The sequence below is a fragment of the Amblyomma maculatum genome, chromosome 1, assembly GCF_055883805.1.
Source record: "Amblyomma maculatum isolate TAMU_Amacu chromosome 1, ASM5588380v1, whole genome shotgun sequence".
Lineage (NCBI taxonomy): Eukaryota > Metazoa > Arthropoda > Arachnida > Ixodida > Ixodidae > Amblyomma > Amblyomma maculatum.
In genome coordinates, this window is record NC_139344.1 from 316,754,500 (window position 1) to 316,774,350 (window position 19,851).

Genomic DNA, 19,851 nt, shown 5'->3' on the forward strand with positions numbered 1-19,851 from the left:
GAAACGTTGTAGCGACGACCAAGAGCTACTAGTGACGCCGTGTAGATACGAGGACATGAACTAAAAATGAGCGAAAGATAAGCACGAAACTGCACAGGCGAAGTACGCCTTGATCAGCATGACTATTGGATGGACACTTAAGCTCCGCCTTTAAGGGTATACGACACAATAGCATCAGTGGGTGCCGACAGTGGCAACCCTCGCTCTCGTGCACTTACTCCTTTCCCCAGACAGGCACTTTCTCCGTCCACGCTAGTCCCTTAATCAGCGAATCTCCAATCCCACACAAAATCATTATCATATAGTCGTAAGATACCGTACTATGTTGAAGACTGCACGACATACGCATAATACCCGATTGAACGGGCACGTGGGCTTTAGGTGTCGGAGTCGGGATCCAAAGGCATGCATGTCAACCTGATCTTTCTTTTCAGCGCAATGCGTTCATTTTATGTATTTATATTGCTGACATGTTCTAATGACGCCTAAGTTATATCTTACTCAGCTGCAACCATAGTTCATGCGATGTTTCACTCAGTTTTGAATTACGCCGTTCCACGCGTGACTTAAAACCTGATCGACCATCCAGCGTTTCCTCGACACGCCACAGGAGCCGCCTGGTTCTCCGCTAAAGGACGGACCGACAAGTGCCAGTATGAGACGAGGGTTTCTTCCGCCTTGCATCATCGTTTCCCCCTTCTTGAGAGCCTCCTACTATCGCGAGAATGCTTCATCACGTTTTGTTTCTTCTGCTTCTTCACGATATCGCTAGTCAATCGGAACTACGGAAGAGCTTTTCCACGCCAATGGAGACACAGGAATCAATTTTTTGCAGGTATTGCCGATTCGTGTTCTAATGGTCGCACGGAGGGGCAGGTACATTAGGTTGCCTGGGATTGTACGAGTGCTTTTTATTTGTGTTCCTACGCATTTTGTCCCGTAAGCTACCCACGTTCCATATTTTAGAATGCTTTATATCGTGCGGACTTTCTACAGAGCTTCTATTAAATTACAATATTTGTAATAAAAACATTCAAACAGATTTATGTTACAACGATTTGAAAAGAGAAGTCCTAAAATCAGCAGGAGTTTATCATCATTGTCATCATCATCATCATCATCATTTATTATCCCTTAAGGGTCCCTGTCAGGGTATAACATAAGGGGTAAGGGGTAGGGGGCGAAAACAAAACAAGATATTGAACAAAAGGCCATGATAAATATAACAAAGTACCACAAAGCACAAGAAGCAAGGAACGCGCTAGTCATGACCAAGGCTTATCAATATGCGAAGAACATCACACTCGCTGGCGAGAGGTTCAGGCTGCAGGGCAAGTACGGAGTAATTACAGAATAAAAAGTCAGTATAAAAAGAAAACAATTTACACGAATATGAACTGAAGCAAGAACAAGCAAGTAAAGCCAGCGTATATCCTAACAACATCTCCTTAAACCTAGCCGTGTCATGTTCATTGGCATTTGGTTCGGGCAGTATGTTCCATTCTTCAGTTTCGCTCGGTAGGGACTTTTTAAAAGCGTTAGTGAAGCCATGAATGAAACAGGCGGTGTGACGCACAAAAGGGAGCAGTTATAAGCGAATCACGGAGCTAGGGGAAAATGAAATATTACTTATGGAACGAACACCGGTGCGCAATCTTGCGTCTGAGAGCTAAAGGAGTGAGGTCAAGGTGATTATTTGATTCCGCTTACGCTGGAATGAAAGTTGTAAATTGACGAAATGAAACTAGCGGCGCGGTTCTGAACAGATTCAGGTATGGGCTGATGGGGACTCCAAATCGCGGATGAATATTCAAGCTTATGCAAACAAACGTTTCATATGCCAATTCTCATATGTTAGGAGGGAAAGTGGAAAGTGGCCTTCTGAAAAAACCAAGTATGCGTTAAGCGTTGAAAGTAATTTTTGTGATATGGCCTAAAATGTTTGTAATATGTGTGAAAGTTAATCAAAGTGCTTTATGAAGTGCAGATGACAGTGGGCTCATGTAGAGAACCGAATAATAGACTGACTTATTAGAAACGAAATATTGTTGTTGCTTGTTACAACTGCAATCATCCAACGAACTTCCATCCTTTAATGAATGTCAACACTAAGAAGAGCTCAGTAAGGAGAGCGAACTGAAATGAATACATAACGCATTCTCAGACGGGGAGGAATCCGTAAATCGCTTGCGTAAGATCAGAATGTTTTACCATTTTTTTCCCTAGCCTTATTTCAAAATGAGCAGAAAAACGAACAATAATGTGCATTGAAGTTACCCTTAAAGGAGACTAGAAAAAATAATACTGGCAAGCTAACTTCCTGTATAGCAGATAAAAGGAAGAAGAAAAACAGCGTGCCTACTAGTGCTAGACTCTTGAAGCCAAGGCATTCCAGTATACACTACAGCGCACGCCCCAACATTTAATACAGTGGCAGGAACTGCATTGTAAAGAGGCAGGTGCAGTTGACATCACAGCAGACATATCTTTTTCGTTGACTTTACAAACAGTTTACCTCAAGGCGCGGGGGGGGGGGGGGGGGGGGGGGTATTAGCGCGTGCAGTCACTGATAGATCCGAGAAATTGTGCGCATAGTAGCTTGGTCATGGCTCCATTACCGACAAGAAAGGTGCGCAGTCACTCGCAGGGGCAGCAACTTTCTGGGCCATGTCGACGGAAGTGGAGGATGAAGCAGACAGGGAGAGTGCCTGAGCCGCTATACACATCCACAATTCGAAATACTACCGCACATAAAGAACAACACAGAACCCAACTGTGGTCAAAACAGAAGCCACGGCTTGGCGCCAATTTAACACGCACACATATCCAAACCTCTACCGTAGACACTTTTTCTTCCCTAGCACCAACCGCATTGACCCAAACTCTACCAATCGGTCTGGATCTGCCAAACCACACCTTTTATGCAAATGCACATCATCTTGGAGGATACCACTAAGCGATGGAATTACTCCTTTACTGTATGCACCGATCCGGCCCACCTTGTTATCTTTAATAGCAGTTAAGCGACGAGCAACGTCTGATATTGTAGAACCACTGGTGTTTACTTCCACCCCGTCTCGTCTCGTCTGTTGTCCGCCCAGTTGTGCCAGTACCCATGGTATCGAACTTGCTCTCGACACTTAGCTACCTCGGCTTTCTCTCTCCGACGTTATTTGTAGGCCTCCTGCGCTTGTTTTCTCGTTCAGCGGTTAGCTATGGGTGTAAGCACTGGGTAGTCGATTCGGCATTATCACCCACATGGAATTAAATAGAAAACAGCAAAAATTATTTCATATACAGGACACGAAACGTAATGTGCAGTACCACGAAACTGTAAAAAAAAAAACAAAAAAAAAAAAAACAACAACAACTTCGGCTGTGGCTTAGCTCGGCCATGCCAGGATATACGTAGCGAGAGGTACGTTGCCCTGGCTGAGCTTGTTGTGGGCACTGTATGCTTAGCAATGAGAGGCATATGTATGTTAGCGATGAGGCGTACGGCAAAGCGCATGCCGCACCTGCTGCTCTCCGGTTGCCATGGTAACGGCGCGTGCGAACAACTGGCCTCTCCGGGCCGCCGCAAAATGCATGGCTGGTAGCCCTCGCTACAAAAAATACCTGATGTACAGGACACTTCTCTCACAACGTCGAGCAGACTAGAAAGGAACAATTCCTTATGTGAAGATAAGATGGCATTGTCCTCCTGGGACTCACTAAGAATTAGTCAATTTTGCTCTGAATAAAAACTATGCGATGAGCAAACGTCGAAATTTATAATATAATACAAACAAGGCTTACATCTTAGCGCCACCGTGCGCCATGTCGCATAACCCTTAACAAAAGCTTGACTCCCGCTCTTAAATTTAATTTGCTTATTCTTGGCCGAAAATCGGGGGACCTCGCGCTAATCTCAACCCTTCAACTCTTCTCCTGAATCACGGGTATTCGGACACTGATTATGCCTACCTATATTTTTAGACGTGATTGTATTCGCTCAATTTCAACCAGCTAGCGTCACGGCCCCAAGCACTAGACATGCGTGGTAGCCAAGCAGCGCCTTGCCCTATCTCTCGTGGGCCCTGTCGCACGATGCCTGCGAAGTGCGTACCTCCCCACAGGTGCGCGTCTGTGCATTCTTGGCGTCCGGTGACTGGTGCACGGGAAAAAGGGCGCCGATAATGAAGTCCCCCGGAATGCTGCCGATGTGTCGCTGCGCGCTGAGCGGCACGGCGGCCACAACGCCGCCCTGGTGCCGCTCGGCCGCCATCTGGAGCAACAGCAGGCACACCTGCAGCAGCAGTCTCCTGCGGAAAAGAAGGCACTGCTCGCACCGTAATGAACTTCATTTAAATTGACGGCTGTTCAACGATGATTGAACCGAGTTTGACGAGCGACAGCTAGGTTTTACATGATTTTTGCGTGCTTTTGGATTCTACTGGTGGAGACGCTGTAGCGTGAATATCGTTATTTATACACATTTAACTGTTCAAAGTCCAAGGTTGGACGAAATCCCGTCCGGTAAGAAAAATTCATAGCGACGTAACAAAACATACCTCCCAAAAGGTTGAAAAAAGGGGAGAAAAGGATAGAAGTTGCGGCGCCCCCACGGGTTCCTTGATCATATTGAAGCCAAGCACGGGAAGGTTAGCTCTATAAGGTCGATATCTCGACAGGAGTGGATGTATATTCTTGGGTGATTGCCTCGTGTCCGGTTTATCATATGCATCATTGATTGAATGTACAGTGAATAAATGAGCAAACGTTTCAGCAAGTTTTTCCTTGGCAATAACACGTACCGCGTCCCAGTCGATGACACGGCCAGTGTTTTGACTGTGTTCCGCCAAAACGTATTGAGCGAATTTTGCCTTCCCCGACGTCAATGTGGTTTTGCTTGAGACTTCTCTTTAAATTTTCCCTTTTCACCGATGTAAGCAGCGTCACAATCACGGCAGGACATCTTGTAGACACCTCAGGTAGATAGCTGTGTCAGTGGGGTTTTTAACCCGCAAAAGATGTCTTAGTTTGCTTGAAAGGCCCACGCGAAAGTCGAAGTCATTAAAAATGTGAGCAAGCTTTTTCCCTCACCCCAACGGGCATAGGCGCTAGCTTCTTTACGCATGTCACAGTTTGGTTTCATGGGGAGAGGAGCATTGCTCCTGCGATTGAGTTAACTGAGCCACTCCGTATCGTCTGACCTGTTTCACTTATTTTGCTTTGTGTCTTGGACACGAACATACTCTGAAAGCGCGGTTAAGCAGTGCCGATGCGTCTGAGCGCTTGTGTGCGACGGGAGGAGATCACTGAATGTGCCTTCGGGTATGAGCGGGCTTGCGATAAAGCGTGGCCTGCAGAGAATGCGCCATGAGTTCGGGAAAGGCTGTGCGGCCGTCCACTTCTTCCAGGGTGAGCTGGATTTCCTGCTGGAACGTGTTGAGGTGTGACAGAAAGCTTTGAACGTCTTGCCGGTTGATGATGCAGAACATCCTTCGACATAACGTACAATCATCTGAGGTGGAGGCTGAAGCATGAAAGTGCAGCGGATACTATGCATTCTAGAGTAAGGTTGGCACATAAAAGGGAGGCGGAGGCATCCATGGCTGTTGAGAAAATCTTTCTTTAAAATGGTTTATCTGAGGTGGAATATGTCATAGGGAGAATTTCAGGAGTCGGCATAGGTCGTCAGTTTCAATCGGGGTTCGCTCCGGCAATGCCGCGTCTTCATTCAGGGCTTTTTTGCAACACTCGCCCACGAGAGGGGACCGTGTAAAAGTGCACAAGGTTCACACAAGGTGGGCACACTGCATGGTCCGATTCTGGATCTCACGCGGTCACCTTTGAACAAGTTATCCGGCTATCTCCACCGGGTGCTTGCCCCTCTAGGCGGAAAGACAACTACGCGCGTTCTGGGCGCTGCCGACTTTGTCGGTAAGCTAAAGGACGCTTTCCCAAACGACAACCAATAAATGGTATCGTTTGATATGATGTCGATATTCACATCACTGCCTGCTTATGTATTTTGCGGTCGAGCGTTGCAAGAAAGCCCTGAAAGAAGAAGCGACATTGCCTAAGCGATTTCCGAGTTAAACTGACGACCTCTGCCGAGTCCTGAAATTCTGCCTCTCTAACAAGTATTTCACCTTCAATAAGTCAATTTATTGACAGACTTTCGGAACAGCCATGGGTGCCTCTGTCTCAATTTTATGTGCCAGCGTTGATTGAGAATGTATAGAATCCGCTCCACTTTCATCTTCGAACCCCCACTTCAGATGTTTGTACGTTATGTCGAATACTGCTTCTGCATCATCAATAGGCAAGACGTTCAGAGCTTTCTATAACAGCTGAACACGTTCCAGGAAAGCATCCAGTTCACCTGGAAGAAGTCTACGGCCGCACCGCTTTTTCCGATGTCCTCGTGAAACTCACGGCGCATTCTCTGCAGACCACGCTTTATCGCAAGCCCGCTCACACCGAATGGCACCTAAATATTCAGTGATCCCATCCCATCGAACACAAGCGCTCAGTCTCATCAGCACTGTTTAACCGCGCTTTCAGAATATCTTCAAGTTAAAAACGTGCAGCAAAAGAAGTGACAGGTCAGGCAAGACCTAAAAATTACGAGGGACTTTATAGACTAAAGTAGTGAAAGGCGAAAGCCTAAGTGCCGCATTCTGCTAAGCAACTGCCACTAATTAGTAATTAATAAGGCATTAGCTGATAAGTTACTAGGCAGGAAAAAACTGATTAATCATTAATCTATTAATTAATAAATTTTTAATTAGTCATTGATTAGTAATCAATTGGTCATTGATTGACACATGGCCACATAAGACACGCATTCGCGCATACTGTGCTGGTGCTCTGTGCTTGGTCGAGACCTCTATGACGTCATCCCGCCTCGGCCAATCAGAGCCGCTGCAAAAGCGGGAAACATTTTGTCCACGACAGCTTGAGCTATTAAAGGCTTTCGCCTTAAAGGGACACTAAAGACAGCCAAAGATGGTATGAAAATCTAATAAACTACATTTGGTGACACTGTCGCCGCATATCCGGCAGCAAAAAATCGAATAACTGCTGAGATATTGCGGTAAGAAGTTGAGGTTTTTTCTTGTTCCCGCCGGTCGAATTCAAACTGTGGCCTCCAACTACGTAGTTGGAGTTGAGTGACGCACACTATGACGTAAGCGGAGACTCCGTGATAGCTAGCGAGCTGGCGCGGCCCGCGGCGTCGCATCCCTCAAGGGCCAACTTGGCAACAGCGTACTCGCAATGACGGCCTCAGCCGAAATAAATAAAACGATGAAGAGAGTAATTTACCGAGCGGTGGGCCCATAAAGGAAGAAAAAAAAAACACAGAGCGCTTGTAAAGCACAATACTTTACATGTTTCTCAAGCTTTTGCGCTCCTTCTTGCACTGTGTATAAACAAACCGAGCCCTCGGTCATCGCAACGCTTCCTGACATGTTTACATACAAATAAGATTTAGTTACCAGTAAAATAGTGTCCTCGCTGCTGCGTTTGTCAGTTTTGAAGCTTCGTCGCACTTTTTTCCTTCAAGGTTTGTGCTACAGCTCCGTGTTCAGCGAAAATTACGTCCACGGTAGCAGAACATGACCGAAGTGCCGGCGCCACTACATTTGCCAGCGCTGTGAAATCCCACATGTTAAAATGGAACCAGTGCACAATATAGTGCGCATAGGCATCCAGAACATTAGTTGCAAGACGTGAGAGCAGGCAGCATGCGCCGAACTTGTAATTTTTAGACTGGCAGCAGAAACACTTTATTGTAAATGGGGCCATGACATAAAAACTAAAAATATTTCCAAGGTTCTTGTGGCGCGACGTAGCCGAGTGGTTAGCGCCGAGCGTTACGGAGCAAGCAGTAGCGAGTTCCAGTCTTACCGCTTCTGGCGGTTTTTTTTTGTTTTTTCTTTTTTTTACAAATCGATTTTTTTTTATCCTTTTGTAATGTATTTCTGGTGCTTCGTTATTTTTAGTCTTTACTTTTCTTTCGAGGCCCTTTTTTTCGCCGGGCGACGAGCGCAGTATATCGACGCTCTCCTTGGTATGAGCGGCAAGTATGCCCCTTTTGTTTACGACGCCTGCAAATAGCACGTTGAAGGTCTTGTTGACGCAGTATATGTTGGTCAGATGTGCCATGATTTAGTGAACAATTGAATGATAGTGCGTTTTTCCTTCGATACTTAGCATATGTATGCTTTTCGTGGCGTACGTAGCTGCAGTCAAGCGGTCAGGTCGCAGTCGAAGCGGCAACGGCGGCGATATGTTGGCGCAGAAGTGTGAACGAAGGAGTGTGTCGGCGGTAGCGGATTTCGCTCGCTCGTGCCTCCGAATGCTCAAATGGGAACCATCAAGGCGCATCTGCTGCTCCAAGCTCGTAATTCAGGCACTGCAGGTTCGAACAAACTATCCGAGTGCGCACGAAATGCCTGAGCCGAAACATAACCAAAACTGAAGTGGGCGTCTGTGGCGCCTCCAAGTATATTTTTGTATTTGCCTTGCAACGTTTACGTTGTCTTTTCGCCGTCGTTTACGTATGATAAAAGCGTGTTATCATGTTTGAGAAAAAACATACTACCGCATTCAAACAAGCAACGTAATTCGCATTTGTCAGCCTCCGGGATCCCTAGCGCGTCACGTGATTTGTAGTTGCGAGCCTCGGCCGTTTGGCTGTGGTGGCGATAATTGTATTTCTGTTATTCTTCTTTACTACCTTATAACAGCTCTGTTTTCAGTAAGAGTGGTCTTTTTGTGATCAGGAACTGGCATTCTACCGATGCAACCCCACTTCCTTTCTCTCTTTAGTGTCCCTTTAACACAGCTTGGCTACCCAGCTCAGTTATTGCGGTCACACGAGCAGCGCGCACCTGCCCCACCAAACCGAACTGTGATATGCACAAAGAAGCTGGAGCCTATACCATATGCCCATGGCTTGAGCGAAAACCTTGCTGGAATTTTTAATGACTACGAAGTTCGCGCGGTTAATGTACATCCCTGCGCAAAAGCGGAGAGACCACATGAACCGCTGCAACTATTATTTTTCCGTACGAAAATATGCATCTGACAAATTTGCTTGGGCAAGATGACAAGCATATTAGTGAGGCTACTCTACATAACTTAGAAACAACCGCTTCACTGCCAGAAAAAGCTGGCTCGCAGTTTGGTCAAAACGCGTGGTCTCTCCACTTTTGCGCACAGGTGTACATTCAAGAAAACTAAGACAACATCTCTTGCTAGTCAAGGACTCATAGCTATCTACCTAAGGGTTGTATACAAGACAACCTGTCGTGAATGCGATGCTGTCCAACGTCGGCGAAAAAGGAAAATTCAAAACGAGGCTACAGCAACAGCAAAATAACATTTCCCAAGGAAGAACTCGCTCAGACGATCTAGCGGAGCACAATCAAAACACTGTGTGATTGCCTAGGAAAACATCATAGTCGAAACGCTTTTTCATGCAATCACTGTACATCGAATCAACGCGACATACGCTAAACCGAGCACGAGGCAACCTCTTAGAGATATACACCCACTATTTTCTATATATTGCCCTAATTAATCTTCTCGTGTTTCGCTTCATTGTGATCAGGGCACCCGTATGATCGCAGAAACGTCAATCTTTTTCTTCCCCTTTTTCAACATTTGGTGAATGTATGTTTTATGACGTTACAATTGGCCAATTAATAGTAATTATTACGATCTGCAATTAGAACAGTGCAATCGTTCTTGGCATAAGCTATCCAGTGATATATAACATGACACTGTAGCGTAAAGTTCAATTTGCAATCACAATTAACAAGTTTACTGTAAATAATTACAAAGAGTAATTACTAAAGCTCAGTTATACTCAGCATAAGCTCTCCAAGGATATAATAGTGGTGTTGCTATTTACTCGACATAATTTGCGATGGCTTGATACGGTGGTATGACACTGAGGCTGAGCTTAAGGTCATATGGATGCAGTGCGCCGGTTCTCCAATTTTGCATCTAGTAGAGCTATGTCGCACTAGGTTCATTTAGCCCCTCACATTCCCTTCACAGACAAAGCGCTCACACTTGGGAAACAGGAGCAGCAGTTTTGCCGCAAAACGCCCATACCTGGCCGGCGGCGTCCGCCAGGGCAGCGCTGCCGGAGCGCGGCTAGTGGGCGGGCCTGGCCGCATGGCTGCCATCCTGTGCGTTCCTCCGAGTGGCCTGGGTCAGGGCGCCCGCAGTCGCCGGCGTCGGCGCTCGCGCGCCGGGCCGCACCAGCTCTGGCCGGCGATCCGCGCCGCGCCACCGCCCGAGGGCATCGAGCACAACCGGGGGTCCGGGCCACGAATACCGGCTGCGCCAGATGAAAAGCAAGGGTCATGGCGTTGTACGTAAGTAAACAAAGGAACTACCATCGCAATATTGCCGTGGATACAGTATACACGGACAAATCACGCGGTAGTACATGTGAGGCCTGTCACAAGAGCACGTCATCCTAACAAACTTTCCGATGGCCTCACTGATAAGTTGAGTGGAAAAAGTTTTGAGTTCTGAACTTCCATCTCTGAACAGTTTGCAGATGTGCGTGTGAGCCTATGCTTTACCCCTTTAACCTGATCGAAGAAACATGTGCACTTCGCGATCTTGCGCACTATTTTTAACCTGAACGCAAGCTTCCTGCATTATGACTCCATGACCTCCAAAATCGCTCTACATTTCTGTTTTAATGCAGGAAGGCATTTCAAGGATGCATTTTCACATTTATATGCCCGTCCGTCCGCCCTGACGGTGAAGAAAGGCCTAACTCAAATGATCCACTTAAAATTGAGGATTTATAAAATATTCACACGGACGCGAATTTTATCACTGGGCTTTCTGTGACTTAATGTATGCAATTCACCTCGATATAAAATTTGTTTAATTTCGATAAGATGGAAGTCCAACTCAGGCCCTTCGTACTGTAAGACAGTCACACTACGGTAAGGCCACTAAGGATTTTGGTTCAAGCAGAATAAAGGTGGTCCCAGTGTGTTGTGTGATGCGAACGGGAGGAACCCCACAGCGCTATCGCGTTTAATTCTTAAGCGAACATTAAAAAAATATATTCTTTCATGAATGAAAACCAAATGCAGGCCTTGAAACGGTACATTTAATCATTATCATTTTATGTCATGCTATGTTTCTGCTTTCCATCACGGTTTCGTAGCCTCTCTTGCACGTGCTCTTTCCGCGCTGGCTCGTACTTGCAGTGCCTTGCTTTTTTTTTTTTGGTGTGTGACTATTTTTGTGTATCTGGTTGTCACACCGCGTGCATAACACATCTGCAAAGTATCCATCTGTGGCGGAAATTGCGAACACGCCACATGGCGAGGATTTAGCGCCGGTTGCGTTGTACAACAGGTGAAGTGGAGAGGTGAGGAGCCTATTCAGGCAATAAGTAATGTCAGACAATGGCCTACAAAGAAATATCTACGACTGTGCTCATACGCCTGATGCCGTCAAAGGCATGAATACACAAAGAATCAAAATTACCGCAGCATCTGTCACTGAATCTGGCGTTAAACAGTAGCAACCACCAATGTTTGTCTTTTATACGCCGCGCACATTAGTCAGTCACACAGAATCCAACTGTAATAAATGTATTCCATGTGACTCTTCGTTTTGAAGTGGGAGTCACCTTCACTGAGGAATCACTATCTAGGCTGAATGTAGGCCAATAACCACACCTTAGTGCCCAACACAATGCGATATCGCTTCAATGAACCCCACCACTCGCGAGAATAAAACACGCGCTATTTGACAAATTGTTTTTCTTCTCTCTCCGTTCGCAATTCTAAGCACAGAAGTAGCTACAGCCAGTTAAAAAATAATAAACAAACAAACAAATAAATGATGCTTTGATTCGCATGGCTCCAAGCGCACGGCCTGCGAGCTTAAGCAAACAACACGCGCATTAAGGAAATACAGAGCCAACAAGACAACGACTTTTTGTCTTCCCGGTTTCTCTCATTTTTTATTCCCAATGCATTCAGAGAAGCGGAGAAAAGAGAGACAAATCACCGATTTCGAAAAAACAAAACAAAAAAAGAACAAAAAAAAAAGTAGCAGCACTCATAATTTTTAAATTCAACGACATGGAGGGGGGGGGGGGGGGAAGTCGTTCTCTTTGTCCCCCTTTCCCTTTGCGTCTCTCCGCTTCTTCTCCTTACTGCGGCTTTGATCACCCTTCATGCATTCCCGCTCCATTCAGCAACCCCAAGAAATGTTTTTCTCTCCGATCTCCCATTTATAAAGGATTTTGCCTCCCTCGCCTAACTACCGTCGATCTCGATCATACAACGGCCAGAGCAGTTGCGCGGCGCAGAGCGCGCAACAATGGCTCGGTTTGCGGCAGGAGAAAAAGCAGGGTAACGTCGTATACAGCAAACGCACATACACACCCTTGCCATTGCGCTTATTCAGTCAGGACTGCAAGTATTGAGAAAGGAAAAAAGAAGTGTCAGATGGCGAGGACGCGCCCTTTCATTTTCCTCTTTTCCATTCTATATCAATGAGCAGCAAAATGGTGACCTAGCCGTCGTTGATTGCGAAGTGTTCGACTCGGTCGCCGTTTCCTGCTAGACCTGATTGTTTTCAGCGATGACGCAAGGAAGCGTAAACGTTCATCGCGACGACAACCGACTAACAACAATAAGCATCTTCCAGTCGGCCTCCATCCCCGGTCCACGCTTTGAGCAAAGAACGGCGGCAGCAATGTAACCACGCCCCCAGTTCCTTGTTGCTCGCTTCATTTGCTCGCGTGCTGTTCGACTGCCTGCAAAGTGAATGGCGCACCCTTTCGCGCCATTGGAGAACAAAATAACCGGCTGTGAAATGGCGACACACTTTCGGTGAAGCTACTCACTTTCCGCAACGATAAAGTTTGGAGTTACATAATCTTTATTTTTGTTATCTTGAACGTTTCATCCTCTCTCTCTCTCTCTCTCCAGAGCTTTTTTTTTTTTTTCTTATTGTGACCCCTTCGTTCTCTGTGACAAATGGTGCGATGCCGCAAGTCAAGCTATATAAAAGGGAACGGGCAAGTGGATTCCGGATTGAGAGTGGTTGCACGCCACTGGCTGCTACAAAAACTAAAACCACGTCCCGCCACCTAGCAACGTGCGTGTCACTTATCAGCAACATTGGAAATGATTTCGAAAACAAGTCGTACATTTTAGGGTGACAGTGTGGCGAACGAGCCGTTACCGCATCCTGCTGTCCGGTTCCTAAAAATTGGTACACAAAGAATACAGTTTACGATGCGCAAGGATAACAGGGTGCACGGGCTCTTAAATATTCAAAAGTGCCTCAGACGCGCTGCCGCTCCTCGTTGATCGCGCTCGTGTGTCGCGTTACTTGAACACTGCACGCGTACGGAGGCCAACAAATGCTGCCTGTTTGATACAAACTGTTGTGACTTTCTGTATTATATTTCGATTTTGAAACAGCCACACAGTACACAGTATGATTGCAAGTGTGTAGCGTGAATATCTGCGCGTTGGCCGTAGTGTGACAAAAAACATTTCATAAACTAGTTTAATTTTTGTTCTCGCAAAGTCAGACAGCCAGAGTGGAATCGGGGCCAATATTCTCAACTGAACTCAATTGAAACACTTGCGCCAATTCCAGCTGATATACGTACGTTCAGACTCGCTCGTTAAAGCACACGAACATATTTGAACACCTATGCGAAACATGAAGCACCTTTGCAGCATTAGATGCTGGATTCGCCGACGAAAAGGCGGAGCGGAGTTCTTTCTAGCGCATGTCTCTAAAGAAGCCAGCTGTACGGCGATTAGTTTCGGTGAACCCCCTCTTTAGCCGAAGTAGACTTCCAAGCCAGTAGGCAGCCCTTCGCCTTTTTCTGTCTATCTCCTCTAAATGGAGAGAGAGGAATTTTCTCCGCAAACATTTTCACCTACTAGCCGGGCCAGGTGGCGTGAAACCGGGAAACGAGATGATGAAACTGTAGCATGCCATCGTGGTCCAGCCGCAGAAGAAGACGACAGCCTCACCACAGGGGGATAAAGCTGAGACGAAAATAGTTCTCTCATGTAGTGCCGCCATTATTAAACTAATCACTGTGGCCAGCACAGTTTTTTCCTGCGATGCCAAAAATGAGCGAAGCTTGGATTGGAGATTTAAAAACTGCGGTAGATAACGCAGCTTTACACAATTTTCACGCGCTTTTCACGCGCTAGAACACTTTTCAGACAAAGTTTGGGGCTTAAGGAGTTGATGCAGGACAACTGTGGACATGTTCCCGAGGAGACGCTCCGAATTTCGGTTTGAAAGTTCGGTTTTCGACTGTCTCTTCAGCTTTAAGTTGCAAGATGAAAGCATTCAAAATAAGAAGCTGTTCGCAACAAAGAGGCGCTTGCGCTCTTATGCATCTTGATGTAACTTTCATGCGTTGTATGGAAGGCCAAAACTCCAAAAAGATTCGCCACATCGCCTCACGCACATGTCAGATCATCACAAAAGTTCCGGACGCGAAGATTTTGCCGTTGTTTACAGCAGCTACGTTACTGCAGCCGTCGGTTAGCTGCGCGCTGCCATCTTCCAACGATCTATGTTGCCAGGTTCAAACCTCGTTCATCGGCCAGGTTTAGCAAGCAAAAGTCACTTGGCAACCATCCAACAGTTTGATGATGGCGGCAATCACGCGGTCACCGCTTGAATGCATTGGCTGAACAGGCAGCTTTCCCTCTAGAGTTTTTGTATTAGCTCTGTGCCTCACCCGGCCTGCTAAGCACGCGCAGATAGGTTTTGGCGGCTTCAGAACTGAATGCCGGTGGTTCGCTGTCCCGTTCCCACCCGGCCCAGCGGGTTCTGCCAAATAAATTTGTGGAGATAAATCACAGACACAGTCGATGTCGGGTCTCCGCAAATGCTAGGGAACAGGTAGTCACGTACGCACAGAATGGCTTACGGTTTCTACAGTTTATGCTATGTACAACTGTGCATTGCATTAATGGGGAGCACTAAGGTACTAATGCTTAAGAGCCGACTCTGAGAGAGATCTTCGGTCACATCAACCTAGGCTTCTTCCTAGTCCCTTAATCAAATTTAACTATGATTGGTCTAGAATTGGCAGGGCGCCTAAATGCCGCTATACATGCGGCAGATAAAAGTACTGCTATGAGCTGAGACCGAGAAAAAGTCACAGAAAGTTAATTTGATTTACTACTGTTCAGACCAACAGTTTTCGAAGAGACACGAAAATCCGTGCAATGAGCATATACGTGCACAGGTACGTTTTCCGTGCTTGAAAGGTGATGCATGACGAAAGAGAGAATGGAAATGTCTAGGATAGCCGCTTCATTTCGGCGCTGTGCTCCGTTGAATCGCGGTCACGTTTAGAGTTTCGTTTCATTGCAAGCGTCCATTTTCGCACCAAATTTCTTCACGTACACAAAGCTTGTACCCAACAACTGCTCTTACACGGTGTGTTGCAATGCGCTCCTGTTGTCTTCGCCTTATCCGGTTTGTTCTTAATTCCCCCTCCGTGAAATGTAAGCATGCTAACTGTATAATCCTCCCTGAATCCACTGCATTGCTTTCAGATAAAGAGAAAAGCTGTTGTTTCTTATATATATATATATATATATATATATATATATATATATATATATATATATATATATATATATATATATTGCCAGGGGGCGCTCAGAGTGAAAGACGACGTTGAAGTGAATCGGCTCCGGACTCGCAGGACGTATCTAAGCCTTGGACCGTGTGATTCTACCTGTACCGGCTCTGTTAATCTACCCCCTGTCGCCAACACCGTGACAAATCTGGTGGAGGTCAGGTCTGATGTCCCGTACCCCTACGCTAAGCAGGAGTGCTGGTCATATATTCGTGGAAACGCCCGTTCACCGCACTAGCCGCAGGCAACGAGGCCTACCACCTGAGTATTCCCCCTAGGGCATGACTACCAGTAGCCACGACGTCGTCGCAATGCCTGGCACGACCCCCACCTACGTGACGTTGCAAAACCCCCGCGTCCCAAAGACCTTTCACGGGGACACCTATGAAGACGTCGACGACTGGTTGCAGCACTACGAAAGGGTAGCTACATTCAACCTCTGGGATGACGCCGCACGGCTTCGAAATGTGTATTTCAGCCTCGAGGATGGCGCTCAGACGTGGTTCGAGAACCATGAAGAGCAGCTGTCGTCTTGGAGTGAGTTCAAACGTCATCTTGCGGCAACTTACGGAAGCTCAGATCGCCGCGAACGGGCCGAACGCGCTCTACACACTCGGATCCAAATGCCTAACGAAACTGTAGCGGCGTATATCGAAGACATGACGCGCCTGTTTAAGCGTGCGGATCCTACGATGTCCGAGGACAAAAAGCTGCGCTACCTCATGCGTGGCGTCAAAGAGCAGCTTTTCGCTGGCCTGGTGCGCAGCCCGCCGAAAACTGTTGCAGAATTCTTTGCTCAAACATCCACTATAGAGAAAGTGCTTCAACAGCGAGCTTCGGCACGGGATCCCACCATCCACGCCGCCTCCGTCTCTGCTGAGTTCCCATCGCATAGCATGGACACATCGGCGCTACGGGAGCTCATACGTTCCGTTGTGCGCGACGAACTCCGACTGATGTATGGCACACCTCAACCAGCTCCTACCTCCATCGCCAGCGTTGTCCGCGACGAGGTACAGCAAGCGCTCCGGCCTCCATTTCCAATCGGTGAACCTGGCCCTACTCCTCCTCCTGCACCACCAGAGTGTCACCGCCCTACATACTCCCAGGTGCTGCAATACTCTCCGCCCTCGTCGCCGTCCCTGATTCCTCCGAACGTAGCTGGGCCGAAAACAGCAGCCCCCGTGATCCAGTACGTCACAGATTCTCGACCGCCTACACGGAAAGCAGACGAGTGGCGTACCCCCGACCGACGGCCGCTATGCTTTCACTGCGGCGAACCGGGTCATGTCTATCGGCGCTGTCCCTACCGTCGACTAGGTCTCGAAGGGTTTTCCGCTGATTCTCCGCGGCCTCGCTACGGCGTACGGCCTCGAGCCGTTGAAGATTTCGTCAATGATCAGCGCCGGATCGTTCCGTCTCGTCTGCGACCATCTAGATCACCGTCACCCAGGTCTCGCCCGTCGCCATCTGCTACGAGTTCCTCATGGGCAGCGCAGGGCCGCTCGCCCAGTCCCCAGAGGGAAAACTGAAACCAGCGACCTTCGGGGGTAGGCTCGCTGGAAATCGCGGCGCGGGAGACCCCCCATTGATGCGGACACGGAAAGACTACGCATCGACATTGGAAAAGTCCGCGGTTACCGATCATACCGCCACCTCGACGCCACCACGACGCACCTGCAACCACGACGAATTGCCGGTGGAATCGACGACGAAACGACGCACCCGCAACGACGACGAATTTCCGGTGGAACAAACGACGCAACCACGCACCCGCAACGACGACGAATTGCCGGTGGAACAAACGACGCAACCACGCACCCGCAACGACGACGAATTGCCGGTGGGACACATGACGCAACAAGGCACCCGCAACGACGACGAACTGCCGGTGGAACGGACGCTGCAACAACGCACCTGCAACGACGACGAATTGCAGGTGAAGCAGACCGCGTACACCAACGCAGAGCACTCAAAGACTCAGAAGCCTGACATTCGCGAGCAGATTTCGTTGGACATACCCGTAGTACTGGATGGTCGCCATGTTCGGGCTCTGTTGGATACTGGCGCTGATTATTCTATTTTGAGCAGCCAGTTTGCCGCAGTTCTCAAGAAGGTTTTGACTCCGTGGGCTGGCACAAACGTTCGCACCGCGGGTGGTCATCTGATTACTCCTCTGGGCATGTGCACGGCCAGAGTTCAAATTCAAGAATCAACATTTGTGGTAAGCTGCCTTGTTCTGAAAAGCTGTTCGCGTGACCTGATTCTGGGCGTAGATTTCCTTCGTGAATATGGCGCAATTATTGACCTCCGGAATTCTAAGGTCTCGTTTTCTACTGAAAAAGCAGTGGCCCTCAGCGGTGCAAAGCGACCACTCAATGTGCTTCGAGTTTATGAGGACAGTGTCACTCTGCCACCCCGAACCAGCACCTTCGTTAATGTCAAATGCAATGCCCTTAACGATGGTGACGCAATAGCCGAAACTAACGTATCGTTACTGTTGACACAAGGAGTCTGCGTGGCCCGCAGTTTGATACATCTTCACCGTGGTCATTCCAAGGTACTTGTTACAAATTTTTCGCACGAGTATCGGCACCTTTTTCGTGACACTTCCGTAGCTTTCGCCGAACGCATATCTGATGTCTCCGAGTGCTTGTCCGCAGAAACCGTGCCACCGCCCACATCCCTCGACAATCTCGATGTCAGCTCAGAGCTATCGGTCAGCCAGCGCGACCAGCTGTTTTCATTGTTACTCGAATTCAAAGAGTGTTTTGCATCGTCGTCAAAAGTGAATCAAACTCCCATCGCCAAGCACCAGATCGTGACGTTCGATAATGTGCGCCCAATCCGCCAGCACCCCTACCGCGTCTCTTCGACCGAGCGCGAAGTTATTAGGTCACAAGTTAAGGAAATGCTCGAAGATGAGGTTATCCAGCCTTCCAATAGCCCGTGGTCCTCCCCGGTCGTTCTAGTTAAAAAGAAAGACGGCACGTTACGTTTTTGCGTCGATTACCGCAAACTCAACGCCGTAACCAAGAAGGATGTCTACCCCTTGCCGCGGATTGACGACTCTCTCGACCGCCTTCGGCGTGCAAAGTATTTTTCGTCCATCGATCTAAAAAGTGGCTACTGGCAGATTGAGGTCGATGAGCGAGATCGTGAGAAGACGGCCTTCGTCACACCCGACGGCCTTTACGAATTTAAAGTTCTACCTTTCGGCCTGTGTTCCGCGCCGGCCACATTTCAGCGGATGATGGACACTGTCCTCGCCGGCCTTAAATGGCAGTGTTGTCTAGTCTACCTAGATGACGTGGTGGTCTTCGCAGAATCATTTGCACAACATCTTCAGCGCCTGCGGTCAGTACTCGAAGCCCTTCGATCCGCTAACTTGACACTTAAGCCACAGAAATGCCACTTTGGCTACCGAGAGCTTAAATTTCTCGGCCATGTCGTCAGCGCCGCCGGCGTGAAGCCCTACCCTGACAAGATTGCTGCTGTTGCGGAATTTCCGATTCCACGTGACAAGAAAGCTGTTCGCCGATTTCTCGGCTTGTGCAGTTACTACCGGCGTTTTATCGATAACTTCGCTGATCTCGCTGAACCGCTGACTCAGCTCACCCGGGGAGACACCCCTTTTGTTTGGACGCACGAACAAGAAGCTGCTTTTGCCGAGCTGCGTCTCCGTCTCCAATCGCCGCCTGTTCTGGCCCATTTCGATGAGCAGGGGGAGACAGAAATACACACCGACGCCAGTAACATTGGCCTTGGGGCGGTTCTCGTGCAACGTCAAGAGGGTGTTGAACGAGTCATCGCCTATGCCAGCCGTACTTTATCCCGCGCCGAGACGAACTATTCAACTACTGAAAAGGAATGCCTCGCCATTATTTGGGCTGCTGCGAAATTTCGCCCCTATCTTTATGGTCGCCCATTTAAAGTTGTCACTGACCACCATTCTTTGTGTTGGCTGGCCAACCTGCGTGACCCATGCGGCCGCCTGGCGCGATGGAGCCTTCGCCTACAGGAGTTCGATCTCACTATTGTTTATAAGTCCGGACTTAAGCATGAAGATGCTGACACGCTCTCCCGCGCGCCTGTCGAGCTCGCTCCACCAGACACGGATGACGCTGACAGTTTCCTCGGAGCTGTTGATGCTTCCGATATGTCACATC

General features: G+C 48.0%; 1 protein-coding gene across 1 annotated transcript in view; it reads right to left on the reverse strand.

The window, feature by feature from the left end:
* LOC146207197 (metabotropic glutamate receptor 5-like) overlaps positions 1 to 19,851 on the reverse strand; it is a 386,410-nt gene that overhangs the window by 233,115 nt on the left and 133,444 nt on the right. Inside the window, exons 2-3 of the mRNA XM_084608314.1 lie at positions 10,117 to 10,345; positions 4,109 to 4,304 (exon numbers count right to left, since the gene is read on the reverse strand). Coding sequence (XP_084464440.1) covers positions 4,109 to 4,304; positions 10,117 to 10,190 — 270 coding nt within the window. The 5' untranslated portion in view covers positions 10,191 to 10,345. The remainder of the gene's footprint in view (positions 1 to 4,108; positions 4,305 to 10,116; positions 10,346 to 19,851) is intronic.